Here is a 14,755-nt window from a genome sequence, read left to right on the forward strand (position 1 = left end):
CCATCGCCACCTCAGCCAAGAAATGCAGATGAGGCAAGTGGGGAGAAAAAAGGAATTTTTTTATGGTTCTAGTGATGGGCTGTTGGTCGGATTAGCTGCCCATTTGTCTGCAAGCTGCTTTCTCCTCCCATTCCGAGCTCCCTGCCATCACAGTGCAGCTGCTGGCCAGGAAGCCTGAGGAAGGGGCTCCCTCTGGAGCTGATGGCAGTGGCACTTTGGAAAGTGCTGGCAGGGGGTGGGCTATAAAAAACAATTTGGTCTGGGAACAAAAGGCATCAATCTCAGCAGTGTCATCAACCCTTGAATGAGGGGAGAGAACTTTCTCGGTCACTTTGGATGCAGGAATGGAACAGACCTCATATTCCTTAGTCATCTCCCCTTTCCAATGGACTAAAGAATCTAGTTAATAGGAAAGCTATGCAGAACTGCTCTACAATGATTTTTTTTCCTTTAGTCACGTCCTTCAGTGAGGTGAAAGTTATCTTCCTTACAGTCTTTATCTGAAATTGCCAGAAATCACTGGACTCTACCTTTAGAAGTAAATTTCTCTATTAAAGCTCTCATAAGTCCGGGGGTTTCTAAGATTTAATTAACTTTTATAAAGCAATTATAGATCTTAAATGAAAGGCACAGAGTTAATATCAATTCAGTTGCTCAGTCATGTCCGACTCTGTGACCCCATGGGCTGCAGCACGCCAGGCTTCCCTGTCCTTCACCAACTCCCAGAGCTTGCTCAAACTCAAGTCCATCAAATCAGTGACGCCATCCAACCATCTCGTCCTCTGTCGTCCCCTTCTCCTGCCTTCAATCTTTCCCATCATCAGGGTCTTTTCCAATGAGTCAGTTCTTCACATCAGATGGCCAAAGTATTAGAGTTTCAGCTTCAGCATCAGTCCTTCCAAAGGTTAGTATAGTGAATGTTAGCACAGTTAGTATAGTGAATGTTATTAGAAAGCGGACTAACAAAAATAAAGTGAAGTCACTCAGACGTGTCCAACTCTTTGTGACCCTGTGGACTGTAGCCTACCAGGCTCCTCCGTCCATGGGATTTTCCAAGCAAGAGTACTGGAGTGGGTTGCCATTTCCTTCTCCAGGGGATCTTCCCGACTCAGGGACCAAACCTGGGTCTCCCTCATTGTAGGCAGACACTTTACCATCTGAGCCACCAGGGAAACTTAACAAAAATGAGGAACTCAAGAAAAAGCACTTGAAGTCAAAGTAGCAGCAAACAATGAAGAATTGAGCCATCTCTGAATGAAAAATCAAAGCTTAATCTAAATACTTTTATATAGAGTTAACTACAAGAAAGAAGGGGCAGTATTTCTGAGTTGGGAAAGTACTTCTTGAGAGTAACTGTTCACAGTTCACAGACTTCCCTGGTGGTACAGTGGATAAGAATCTGTCTGCCAATGCAGGGAACGTGGGTTTGATCCTTGGTCCCAGAAGATTCCATATGCCTCGCCACAACTACTGAGCCAGCATGCTACAACTACTGAAGCCTGTGCGCCTAGAGCCTGTCCTCCGTAACAAGAGGAACCACCACAAAGAGAAGCCTTTGTACCACAATGAAGAGTAGCCCCCACTGACTGCAGAGAGAAAGCCCAAGCAAAGCAATAAAGACCCAGCACAGTCATAAAGAAAGAAAAGTATATATTAAAAATGAAAATGTTGCGCCCAACTCTTTGCGACCCCATGGACTGTGTAGCCCACCAGGCTCCTCTGTCCATGCAATTCTCCAGGCAAGAATACCTGAATGGATAGCCACTCCCTTCTCCAGGGATCTTCCTGACCTAGGGATCAAAACTGGGTCTCCCACACTGCATGCAGCTTCCTAACTAGCTAAGCCACCAGGGAAGCCCAAAATTATATATATATACACACACACACACATATATATATATATACACATATACATACATACATACATATATATACACATATATATAAAAGTAACCGTGATACTTTCAAATCAAGTTGAACTGTGTCACCCTTAAGCTACGACAGATAAACTATTGCCCTGGGTTTTCCAAGCTCTAGTTTACTTTTCAAAACCCTTCACTTAGAAGCTGAGATAGGTACACCCAGGTTAGACATGTACCATATTTCTCGGCAAAGTTTAAGAAGACCGTGAAGGGTGTGTATGTGTTGGCAGCAGGGGTTGGGTAGGGTAAGGGGAGGCACTTCTACTGCTATTTAATCTCAAGTCATAAGAGAACTGCATGCTTGCTTGCTTGCTTTTATGGTCTTTTTGAGTCCTAGAGAAAGGAACTAAATGAAGTTGTGTATTTTGATTAATAAGAATATCACACTATCATTCAAGATAAATGCATTAAATTACTTCAATTACCATTACTTAGTAACAAATGTGTACACAGGACTTTGGTATTACCTCGCAGGTTATGTCAGAAAGCAGTCTTCTCATTTTTCTTATTCACTCTATGTTACACTTTCTAGTTCTGATCTATGAAATAATGACCTCAAACATGTCCAAAATTTTAAAATCCTATGGCTAACTACATTGTTTTCCACCTGTATGTATTTGTTTTTTCCCAAAACATGTCTCAAATTAAGTTTCTCTATTTTTTTCTTCCACTTAAAAAACAAAACAAATGGCAGGTCTGGGGACTGAAGATGGCTTCCAGTATAGAATTTTTCTGCCATATACAATGCAGCCACTTTTTTGTACAAGAGGAGGCTCTTGTGGGGGAAATAACCTCCTGAAGCTGGAATCTCATTGTAACAAATTATTTGCTTTTTCCTATATGCTCTTGGCCATTGTTCAAAATATAGCCATCCACTATTTATCTGTATTTTTAAGATTTTTAGCTTGTCTTTCCAACAAGAATGTTAAAGGTATTTTGAAATACAGTGGACATACCAGTTCCAGGAGGAATATGTCCCAAAACTCATATAAACATCAGGACCGAAACTTGTAAAGCATCTTGGTCGCACATATACCTTGAAGATAGTCTATTAATAAGGAAGTGTTGCTAACCCTATTAATGTTGCAACCAGTGAGGCACTTATCTTTCCAAACCTTTTTAAAAAATGACAAAAACAGTAATATGAACATTGTAGAAAATTTTAAATATAGCTAAACAAAAATAAGAAAAAAAACACAACAGTATATTACCACCATCCAGAGATTATACAGTAATGTTTGAATGGGCATCCTTCTACAACTTAATCCACACATATGCACATATATGTATTTCTTTATCAAAGTGAGACTACTCTGTACATATTGGTTTGCAATATGTTTCTTCAGTTAACAATCTTTACCTTTTGAACATATTTTCATTTTATCTAATACTTAATCTAGATTCAAATCTTCCAGTTGTCTCAAAAATGTCCTTTGCCACTTGTCTGCCTAAATGAGGGTTCAATCTAGAAACAAGTGTTGATTCTGATTATGGATCTTACATCTCTGTTAATCTAAAAGAGTCCCATTTGTCCTAACACCAATTTGTTGAAAGACCGGGGCCACTGTCCTACAGAACATCCAATCTTGTAAATTTTTGATTCTTTATGGTATTCTTTAGACGACCACATTATTTCCTACTACTGTAAGAAGGAAGGTTGACCTAAAGGCTAGATAATTTTAAGGTACACATGTCTGGCTAGAACATATCATAAATGATTAGTATGTTTCATGTTTGTATCTAATCAAGAGCTATATAGGATCTGAATGTTTCCCTATCAAGAATGTGAAAAACTGACCACTAGATTTTGATGATAATAGATCTTTCCCCCTCAACTTCATTTGTGACTAGTTTTAAAGCACAGAAAAATGAAAAGAATACTAGGATGCCCACCAACTATACTGAATAATTGTTAATATTTTGCTAACTTTATCTTTACATGTATAAAAATAACTCTTGCTGAATCATGTGAAAATAAGTTGCAAATATAAAACAATTTACCCCTAAATATTTCAGAATGCATTCACCTAAAGATAATGACATACTCGTTTCATGCTCATATAATTTTGACTCTTTGAAATTTGGCAATTATTTCCTAACATCACCTATCATTTCCAAACCTAAACCTCCTTAATTGTCCCCTAAAGGTCTTTTATTGATTTTTTAAAACCAGTATCCAGCCAAGATCTACTCACTGCTTTTGGTTAAGGTATCTCTTTGGTCACCCTCATTGCCATCTTCAGAAGATGTGATGGAATTCCAGTTGAGCTATTTCAAATCCTGAAAGATGATGCTGTGAAAGTGCTGCACTCAATATGCCAGCAAATTTGGAAAACTCAGCAGTGGCCACAGGACTGGAAAAGGTCAGTTTTCATTCCAATCCCAAAGGAAGGCAATGCCAAAGAATGCCCAAACTACTGCACAATTGCACTCATCTCAAACGCTAGTAAAGTAATGCTCAAAATTCTCCAAGCCAGGCTTCAGCAATACGTGAACCATGAATTTCCAGATGTTCAAGCTGGTTTTAGAAAAGGCAGAGAAACCAGAGATCAAATTGCCAACATCCGCTGGATTATTGAAAAAGCAAGAGAGTTCCAGAAAAACATCTATTTCTGCTTTCTTGACTATGCCAAAGCCTTTGACTGTGAGGATCACCACAAACTGTGGAAAATTCTTCAAGAAATGGGAATACCAGACCACCTGACCTGCCTCTTGAGAAATCTGTATGCTCGTCAGGAAGCAACAGTTAGAACTGGACATGGAACAACAGACTGGTTCTAAATAGGGAAAGGAGTACGTCAAGGCTGTATATTGTCACCCTGCTTATTTAACTTATCTGCAGAGTACATCATGAGAAACACTGGGCTGGAAGAAGCACAAGCTGGAATCAAGACTGCTGGGAGAAACATCAATAACCTCAGATATGCAGATGACACCACCCTTATGGCAAATAGTGAGGAAGAACTAAAAGGCCTCTTGATGAAAGTGAAAGAGAGTGAAAAAGTTGGCTTAAAGCTCAACATTCAGAAAACTAAGATCATGGCATTTGGTCCCATCACTTCATGGCAAATAGAGGGAGAAACAGTGGAAACAGTAGCTGACTTTATTTTTGGGGGGCTCCAAAACCACTGCAGATGGTGACTGCAGCCATGAAATTAAAAGACGCTTACTCCTTGGAAGGAAAGTTATGATCAATCTAGACAGCATATTAAAAAGCAGAGACATTGCTTTGTCAAAAAGGTCAGTCTAGTCAAGGTTATGTTTTCCAGTAGTCATGTATGGAAGTGAGAGTTGGACTATAAAGAAAGCTGAGCGCTGAAAATTGATGCTTTTGAACTGTGGTGTTGGAGAAGACTCTTGATAGTCCCTTAGACTGCAAGGAGATCAACCAGTCCATCCTAAAGGAGATCAGTCCTAGGTGTTCATTGGAAGGACTGATATTGAAGCTGAAACTTCAATACTTTGGCCACCTGATGCAAAGAGCTGACTCATCTGAAAAGACACTGATGCTGGGAAAGACTGAGGGCAGGAGGAGAAGGGGACGACAGAGGACGAGATGGTTGGATGGCATCACTGACTCATTGGACATGGGTTTGGGTAGACTCCGGCAGTTGGTGATGGACAGGGAGGCCTGGCGTGCTGCGGTTCATGGGGTCACAAAGAGTCGGACACAACTGAGCGACTGAACTGAACTGAACTGAGTTCAGCAGTGTGCACACTGAGCAACAAGAGTAGCACCACCAAGTTCCTTCCTAAGGAACTACACTAGCATCCCAGCATCAAGCCAGCATAGCTTTTAACTGTCAGTGAGCATCTGGGCTTTATCTCAATTTACTTTGTGCTTCAGTTAACAAGATGTGAACTAACTAAGGTAACTGAGTCTTCAATCTACATTCTTTCTGCTTATGAGAGATTTCATAGGAACATTCTACTATTGGATAGTAGAAAGTGAAAGTTGCTCAATCGTGTCTGACTCTGCAACCCCATGGTCTGTAGAGTCTATGGAATTCTCCAGGCCAGAATACTGGAGTGGGTAGCTTTTCCCTTCTCCAGGGGATCTTCCCAACCCAGGGATCAAACCCAGGTCTCCCGCATTGCAGGCAGATTCTTCACCAGCTGAGCCACCAGGGAGGCCCACGAATACTGGAGTGGGTAGCCTATCCGTTCTCCAGTGGATCTTCCCAATCCAAGAATAAAACTTGGGTCTCCTGCATCGCAGGTGGATTCTTTACCAACTGAGCTATCAGGCACGCCCATAGGATAGCAAAAGAAAACTGTAATTATTTATATACTTAACATTTTTTAAACTAATCTTTCTGAACTATGCATTAATTATGCATGTAAATACAGAATATAGGCTAGGGAAAATATAACTAAAATGCCACATTTTCTCAAAATTAAAAAATAATAAGCAGTATCTTACATCAGCCTTCTATTACTTAATACTACGTCACTGTTAAAATCATATCCTAAATTGAAAGCCATTGCAACAAAATGACCTCCATAAAGACAGCATGAGGGCAAGGGAGAGCCAGACGGGCGTTGGATGACTTTGAGACTCAGGGGGGGAAAATAACTAAACATGGGAAAGGATGCCCTAAGAGACCACAAAGCACCATCATATGCATTCTTTGGGCAAACTTGCCAGAAGGAGCACAAGTACCCAGTCACCTTCTCAGAGTTTTCCAAAAAGTGCTCAGAGAGATGGAAGACCAAGTCAGTTGAAAAAGAAAATTTTGAAGGCATAGTAAAGGTAGACAAGGCCTTTATAACAGAGAAATGAAAACCTATATTCCTCCTAAAGGAGAAACAAAAAAGAAGCTCAAGGATCCCAATGCATACAAAAGGCTGCCTTCAGTTTTTCTCCTGTTCTTCCAAATCAAAAGAGAATATCCCAGCATACCCATTGGCAATGTTGCAAAGGAACTGGCAGAAACATGGAACAGCATTTCAGCAGATGACAAGAACCTTTATGAAAAGAAGGCTGCTAAGATAAAGAAAAAACATGGAGCAAAAAAGATAGCCATCAAGGCGGAAAAGAAGGATTAGAAAGAGAAGGAAGTTGAAGATGATAATAATAAGTAAGTTGATTCTAGTTTCCTGCTTGTCTAAAAGCGTTCAACCTCCCTGTGCACAACTCTTTCTAAAGAAAAAAGAACTGTAAAGCTGTACAAGACTTGGTTATAAACTGTATAGTGCCTTTTTCTATATAGTTAACATACTACCAAATGTGTCTTTAGCTAGCCCTGCCCTGGTGGTATTTTCAATAGATACTAATTTTGCCTCATGTATTATGCGAGTTGTATTAATAAATTGGCAAAGAAATGTAAAGTAGGTTCTTGTTGGTGCACAGCAAATATCAATTTTATATAGGGATGGTAGTTTTACCATCTTCAATTGTCTCTGATGCATCCCATATGAATTATTGTTCTCTTAACTGAACACCACTTTGTAACTGCAAAAATAAAAAGTTGCAATTGTTTTATTGACATTCTAAGTGCTTCTCATATTAATACCATTTTCATATTAGAAAAAAATAATACCCCAAACTAATGTTTTATCTGAGATAATGTTACCTGCTGCACAAAATAGATATTCTCTTTAAAATTTATTTTTAAGAAATAATTTCACATGTAGTTACATAAACCCTTAGGAGTTACTTTTTTCTTAAGTAGAAGCATGACTTTTATAGTAAGACAGCTCATGATTTGTTCTTTGAGGGTTTTATTTTAATAAGATTATTCTGCAACAGGATGATGACACAGTTTAGGTTTGTTGGGATTATTTTTCAGCAGCCAATCAGCTAGCCAAATCTATGGAAAAGAAAAAAAAATCTTTATGTTAATTAATGTTCACATACTTTCTTCAATATATATTCTATCAATTTAAAACAGTTTCCAAAATCACTTTAGGAATAATAAGAAAATGACCACTAAAAATTGAAACAATAAGTATTACATTAGGCAATACTGTCAAGCATAGATCCAAATTGGAAAGGAAGGTAAAAACTATGTTCACAGATAACATGACCCTTGTATATACAGGTATAATATTCCTCCACCAGTTTATTGTACTTTGCAGATACAGCTTTTTTTTTTTTCTTTACAAATTGAAGGTTTTTGAGCCCTCTGCATTGAGCAAGATTATCAGCACCATTTTTCCAAGAGCAATCGCTCACTTTGTGTCTCCATGTCTCTGTGTCTGCTAATTCTCATAATATTTCAAACATTTTCATTATTGTTAGATTTTTTATAATGGTCTAGGGCTTCCCAAGTAAAGTGGTGGTAAAGAACACACCTGCCAATGCAGGAGACATAAGAGATGTGGGTTCCATCCCTGGGTCAGGAAGATCCCCCAGAGGAGGAAATGGCAACCCACTCTAGTATTCTTGCCTGGAGAATCCCATGGACAAGAGGACAAAGGAGCCTGGCGGGCTACAGTCCATGGAGTCACAAAGAGTCAGACACAATGGAAGTGACTTAACACACGCATAGTGGTCTATGATCAGTGATCTTACTGCAAAAAAAATCATGACTCACTGAAGGCTAAGATGATGGTTAACATTTTTTTAGATTAAGTTATACACATTGTGCTTTTTAAGATATAATATTATTGCACACTTAATAGACTACAGAATAGTGTAACCCTTTTATATATGCATGGGGAAACCAAAAAACTTGTATTACTTGCTTTACTGCAATACTTGCTTAACTGTCGTAGTCTGGAACCTAACTGGCAACATCTCCATGGTATGCCTGTATAAAAAATTCCAAAGAATCTAAGAAAGCTACTAGAGCCAATAAATGAATATGGCAAAGTTGCAGGTTACAAGATCAATACAGAAAATCAGTTGTGTTTCTACATATCAACAATGAATGATTCAAAAAGGAAATTTAAGAAATCACTTTCATTTATAATAACCTTGAAAAAATATCTAGGATAAATTAACCAACCTGTGTCCTGAAAATCATAAAACATTGCTGAAAGAAACTGAAAAGATCTAAATCAATGATAAGACATCTCATGTTCATGGATAGAAAAATTTAATAATGTTAAGATGTTAAGATGTCAATGCTACTCATAGTGATCTACAGATTCAACACAATTTGCATCAAATTTCCCACTGCTGTTTTTGCAGAAATGGAAAAATCAATCCTTAAATTCATATAGAATTTCAAGGAGCTCCAAATAGCTAAAAAAAGTCATGAAAGAAATCAAATTGAAGAATTTTCCAATTTTGTTCTTCCCAATTTCAAAATCTTCTATAAAGGTACAGTGATCAAGACAATGAGGTATATAGATATACATACAGATCAATGGAATAGAATTGAGAGTCATAAATAAACCCATATATATAACCAACAGATTTTTGACAATGGTTCCAAGCCCATTCAATGGAGAAGATACAGTCTCCTCAACATACGGCACTTAGAAACTGGATTTCCACATGCAAAAAATGAAGTTGACCCCTATATCACTTAATATAAAAAATTAATTCAAAGTTTATCAATAACATAAATATAAGAGTTAAACTCATTAAAATCTTAGAAGAAAATAAAGGAATAAATCTTTATGACCTTGAATTTGGCAACAGATTCTTAGATATGACACCATAAGCATAAGCAAAAAAAAAAAAATAGGTAAATTAGACTTTATCAAATATTCACAACTTTCATGTATCAAAGGACATTATCAACAAAGTGAAAGGACATGGGGCTTCCCCTAGTGGCTCAAAGTGAAGAATCGGCCTGCCAGTGCAGGAGACACGGGTTCGATCCCTGATCTGGGAGGATGCCACGTGCTGTGAAACAACTAAGCCTGTGTGCCACAACTATTGAGCCTGTGCTCCAGAGCCTAGGAACTGCAATTACTAAGTCCACGTGCCACAACTACTGAAGCCCGAGCACCCTAGGGCATGGTGCCTAGACAAGATAAGCCACCGTAATGAGAAGCCCTTGTACTGAAACTAGAGAGTAGCCCCCTCTTGCTACAACTAGAAAAAAGCCCACACAGCAAAGAAGATCCAAAAATAATAAATAAAATTATTATTTTTTAAAGTGAAAGGACAACCTATAGAAAGGGAACATATATTTGCAAATCAGATAAATATTTAAAATCTATAACATATAAAGAACTCCTGCAATTCAACCACAAAAACAATTAAAAATGAGCAAAGAATATGAATATGAACAGACATTTCTCTGAAGAAAATATACAAATGGCCAGTAAACATTTGAAAAGAGGGTCAACATCATTTGTCATTAGGGAAATGCAAACCAAAGCCACAATGACAGGCCATTTCACATCTAATAAGATGGTTACAATTATTAAAAAAAAAAAAAAAAGGAAAAGAACAAGTGTTGGCCAGGACATGGAGAAACTGGAACACTCATGCATTGCTAGTGGGAATGTAAACGGGTGCAGCTGCTGTGAGAAATAACTTAGTGGTTACTCAGTAAGTTAAACTCAGAATGATCATATGACCCAGAAAATTCACTCTTAAGTACATACTTTAAAGAAATGAAAACAGGTACTCAAACAAATACACCAGTGTTCACTGCAACATTATGTACAATAGCCAGAAGGGAGAAACAATCTAAGTATCTATCAACAGATGAATGGATAAATAATATATATATATCATCAAATATTATTCAACTAAAAAAGGGATAAAATTCTAGTACATGCTACTACATGAACTTCAAAAGCATTATGACAGGTGACATAAGTCAGATACACAAAAAAACAAATATAATTCTTATATGTAACTTATGTAAAATATCTAGAATAGACAAATTCATGGAGACAGAAAGACTAGAGGTTACTAAAGGGTGGCAGACGGAGATAATGGGGAGTTATCGCTTAATGGTTACAGAGTTTCTGTTTAGGGTGATGAAAAAGTTTTGGAAATAGGTAGTCATGATGGCTATACAAAACTGTGATTATAATTAATGCCACTGAACTGTACACTTGAAAATGGTTAAAATGACAAAGTTTATCTTATATTTACCACCAAAAAAACAAAAAAATTGTTGAGTATATACAGAAGTATTGAAAATAATGTTAAAAACAATTGTTTATTGTGGTACTGTTATCAGAACATACAGCTCAACATAATGGAATACATGCTCACAAATAGAATTTTATATGTGACAAATGTGGCCTTATAAATCAATGTACAAGAACAATTGATCAGAAAAAAAATCAATTTAGATCTTCATTTTGTGATATATATAAAAGTAAATTCCAGAGACATAGCAAAGTTAAAAATGAAAAAAACTATTAATAGAAGAAAATGAAAGTGAATATTTAGCAAAACCTTCAATGGAATAGAACTTTCTAAACTTAGATGATAAAGTAAAACTCACAATAAGAAAAAAAATTAAGGTTTGACTTACTGAATATTATGTAAAAGTCAAAATCAGAAGTTAAACAAAAAGGGAAATATTTTTGCAGCTAATAGAACAAGCTTGATATAACCAATACATACAGAATTCTTACACCTATCCTTCTCAAACTATTCCAAAAAACTGAAGAGGAAAAAAATGCTTCCAAGCTCATTCTATGAGGCCAAGATTACCCTGACACCAAAACTAGACAAAACAACACCAGAAAAGAAAATTATAGGTCAGTATCACTGATAAGCATAGCAGCAAAAATCCTCAAAGAAAACTGAATTCTATACATTAAAAGAATCATACACCATGATCAAGTGGGACTTATTCCAAGGCTGCAAGGATGGTTCAATTTCTGCAAATCAATGTAATACATCACATTCTCAAGTATGAAAATCATAGTCATCTTAACAGATGAAGAAAAAGCTTTTGACAAAATGCAACATCCATTTACAATAAAAATTCTCAGCAAAGTGAGTATAAAGGGATGATACCTCAACATAATAAAGATCATATATGACTAGCCCACAGTAACATCATGTCCACTTTTTCCACTTTTATTCAGCATAGTGTTTTTTTCTTTGTTTGTTTGTTTTTTTATTTTTTTTAATTTAATTTTATTTTTTTAAACTTTACATAATTGTATTAGTTTTGCCAAATATCAAAATGAATCCGCCACAGGCATACATGTGTTCCCCATCCTGAACCCTCCTCCCTCCTCCCTCCCCATTCCATCCCTCTGGGTCGTCCCAGTGCACCAGCCCCAAGCATCCAGTATCGTGCATCGAACCTGGACTGGCAACTTGTTTCGTACATGATATTTTACATGTTTCAATGCCATTCTCCCAAATCTTCCCACCCTCTCCCTCTCTCTCAGAGTCCATAAGACTGTTCTATACATCAGAGTCTCTTTTGCTGTCTCGTATACAGGGTTATTGTTACCATCTTTCTAAATTCCATATATATGCGTTAGTATACTGTATTGGTGTTTTTCTTTCTGGCTTACTTCACTCTGTATAATAGGCTCCAGTTTCATCCACCTCATTAGAACTGATTCAAATGTATTCTTTTTAATGGCTGAGTAATACTTCATTGTGTATATGTACCACAGCTTTCTTATCCATTCATCTGCTGATGGACATCTAGGTTGCTTCCATGTCCTGGCTATTATAAACAGTGCTGTGATGAACATTGGGGTACATGTGTCTCTTTCCCTTCTGGTTTCCTCAGTGTGTATGCCCAGCAGTGGGATTGCTGGGTCATAAGGCAGTTCTATTTCCAGTTTTTTAAGGAATCTCCACACTGTTCTCCATAGTGGCTGTACTAGTTTGCATTCCCACCAACAGTGGAAGAGGGTTCCCTTTTCTCCACACCCTCTCCAGCATTTATTACTTGTAGACTTTTGGATCGCAGCCATTCTGACTGGTGTGAAATGGTACCTCATAGTGGTTTTGATTTGCATTTCTCTGATAATGAGTGATGTTGAGCATCTTTTCATGTGTTTGCTAGCCATCTGTATGTCTTCTTTGGAGAAATGTCTATTTAGTTCTTTGGCCCATTTTTTGATTGGGTCATTTATTTTTCTGGAGTTGAGCTGTAGGAGTTGCTTGTATATTCTCGAGATTAGTTGTTTGTCAGTTGCTTCATTTGCTATTATCTTCTCCCATTCTGAAGGCTGTCTTTTCACCTTGCTAATAGTTTCCTTTGATGTGCAGAAGCTTTTCAGGTTAATTAGGTCCCATTTGTTTATTTTTGCTTTGATTTCCAATATTCTGGGAGGTGGGTCATAGAGGATCCTGCTGTGATGTATGTCAGAGAGTGTTTTGCCTATGTTCTCCTCTAGGAGTTGTATAGTTTCTGGTCTTACGTTTAGATCTTTAATCCATTTTGAGTTTATTTTTGTGTATGGTGTTAGAAAGTGTTCTAGTTTCATTCTTTTACAAGTGGTTGACCAGTTTTCCCAGCACCACTTGTTAAAGAGATTGTCTTTTCTCCATTGTATATTCTTGCCTCCTTTGTCAAAGATAAGGTGTCCATATGTGCGTGGATTAATCTCTGGGCTTTCTATTTTGTTCCATTGATCTATATTTCTGTCTTTGTGCCAGTACCATACTGTCTTGATAACTGTGGCTTTGTAGTAGAGCCTGAAGTCAGGTAGGTTGATTCCTCCAGTTCCATTCTTCTTTCTCAAGATCGCTTTGGCTATTCAAGGTTTTCTGTATTTCCATACAAATTGTGAAATTATTTGTTCTAGCTCTGTGAAGAATACTGTTGGTAGCTTGATAGGGATTGCATTGAATCTATAGATTGCTTTGGGTAGTATACTCATTTTCACTACATTGATTCTTCCAATCCATGAACATGGTGTATTTCTCCATCTGTTAGTGTCCTCTTTGATTTCTTTCACCAGTGTTTTATAGTTTTCTATATATAGGTCTTTAGTTTCTTTAGGTAGATATATTCCTAAGTATTTTATTCTTTCCGTTGCAATGATGAATGGAACTGTTTCCTTAATTTCTCTTTCTGTTTTCTCATTATCAGTGTATAGGAATGCAAGGGATTTCTGTGTGTTGATTTTATATCCTGCAAATTTACTATAGTCATTGATTACTTCTAGTAATTTTCTGGTGGAGTCTTTAGGGTTTTCTATGTAGAGGATCATGTCATCTGCAAACAGTGAGAACTTTACTTCTTCTTTTCCAATTTGGATTCCTTTTATTTCTTTTTCTGCTCTGATTGCTGTGGCCAAAACTTCCAAAACTATGTTGAATAGTAATGGTGAAAGTGGGCACCCTTGTCTTGTTCCTGACTTTAGAGGAAATGCTTTCAATTTTTCACCATTGAGGATAATGTTTGCTGTGGGTTTGTCATATATAGCTTTCATTATGTTGAGGTATGTTCCTTCTATTCCTGCTTTCTGGAGAGTTTTTATCATAAATGGATGTTGAATTTTGTCAAAGGCTTTCTCTGCATCTATTGAGATAATCATATGGTTTTTCTTTTTCAATTTGTTAATGTGGTGTATTACATTGATTGACTTGCGGATATTGAAGAATCCTTGCATCCCTGGGATAAAGCCCACTTGGTCATGGTGTATGATCTTTTTAATGTGTTGTTGGATTCTGATTGCTAGAATTTTGTTAAGGATTTTTGCATCTATGTTCATCAGTGATATTGGCCTGTAGTTTTCTTTTTTTGTGGGATCTTTGTCAGGTTTTGGTATTAGGGTGATGGTGGCCTCATAGAATGAGTTTGGAAGTTTACCATCCTCTGCAATTTTCTGGAAGAGTTTGAGCAGGATAGGTGTTAGCTCTTCTCTAAATTTTTGGTAGAATTCAGCTGTGAAACCGTCTGGACCTGGGCTTTTGTTTGCTGGAAGATTTTTGATTACAGTTTCAATTTCCGTGCTTGTGATGGGTCTGTTAAGATTTTCTATTT

The 14,755-nt window shown here is 37.2% G+C and overlaps 1 protein-coding gene and 1 pseudogene across 2 annotated transcripts in view; one reads left to right on the forward strand and one right to left on the reverse strand.

Moving 5' to 3' along the window:
• The first annotated feature begins 2,844 nt into the window (after window positions 1-2,844).
• LOC129629480 (high mobility group protein B1-like) lies at window positions 2,845-7,007 on the forward strand (annotated as a pseudogene).
• A 376-nt stretch (window positions 7,008-7,383) lies between these two features.
• Window positions 7,384-14,755, reverse strand: part of NME5 (NME/NM23 family member 5) — a 37,414-nt gene continuing 30,042 nt past the window's right edge. Inside the window, exon 5 of one of the 2 annotated variants that reach the window (XM_055554749.1) lies at window positions 7,384-7,735. In XM_055554749.1, coding sequence (XP_055410724.1) covers window positions 7,661-7,735 — 75 coding nt within the window. In that variant the 3' untranslated portion in view covers window positions 7,384-7,660. The remainder of the gene's footprint in view (window positions 7,736-14,755) is intronic. The other variant, XM_055554740.1, reaches the window with a different exon arrangement.

The sequence above is a fragment of the Bubalus kerabau genome, chromosome 1 (assembly GCF_029407905.1).
Source record: "Bubalus kerabau isolate K-KA32 ecotype Philippines breed swamp buffalo chromosome 1, PCC_UOA_SB_1v2, whole genome shotgun sequence".
In the NCBI taxonomy this organism is placed as follows: domain Eukaryota; kingdom Metazoa; phylum Chordata; class Mammalia; order Artiodactyla; family Bovidae; genus Bubalus; species Bubalus kerabau.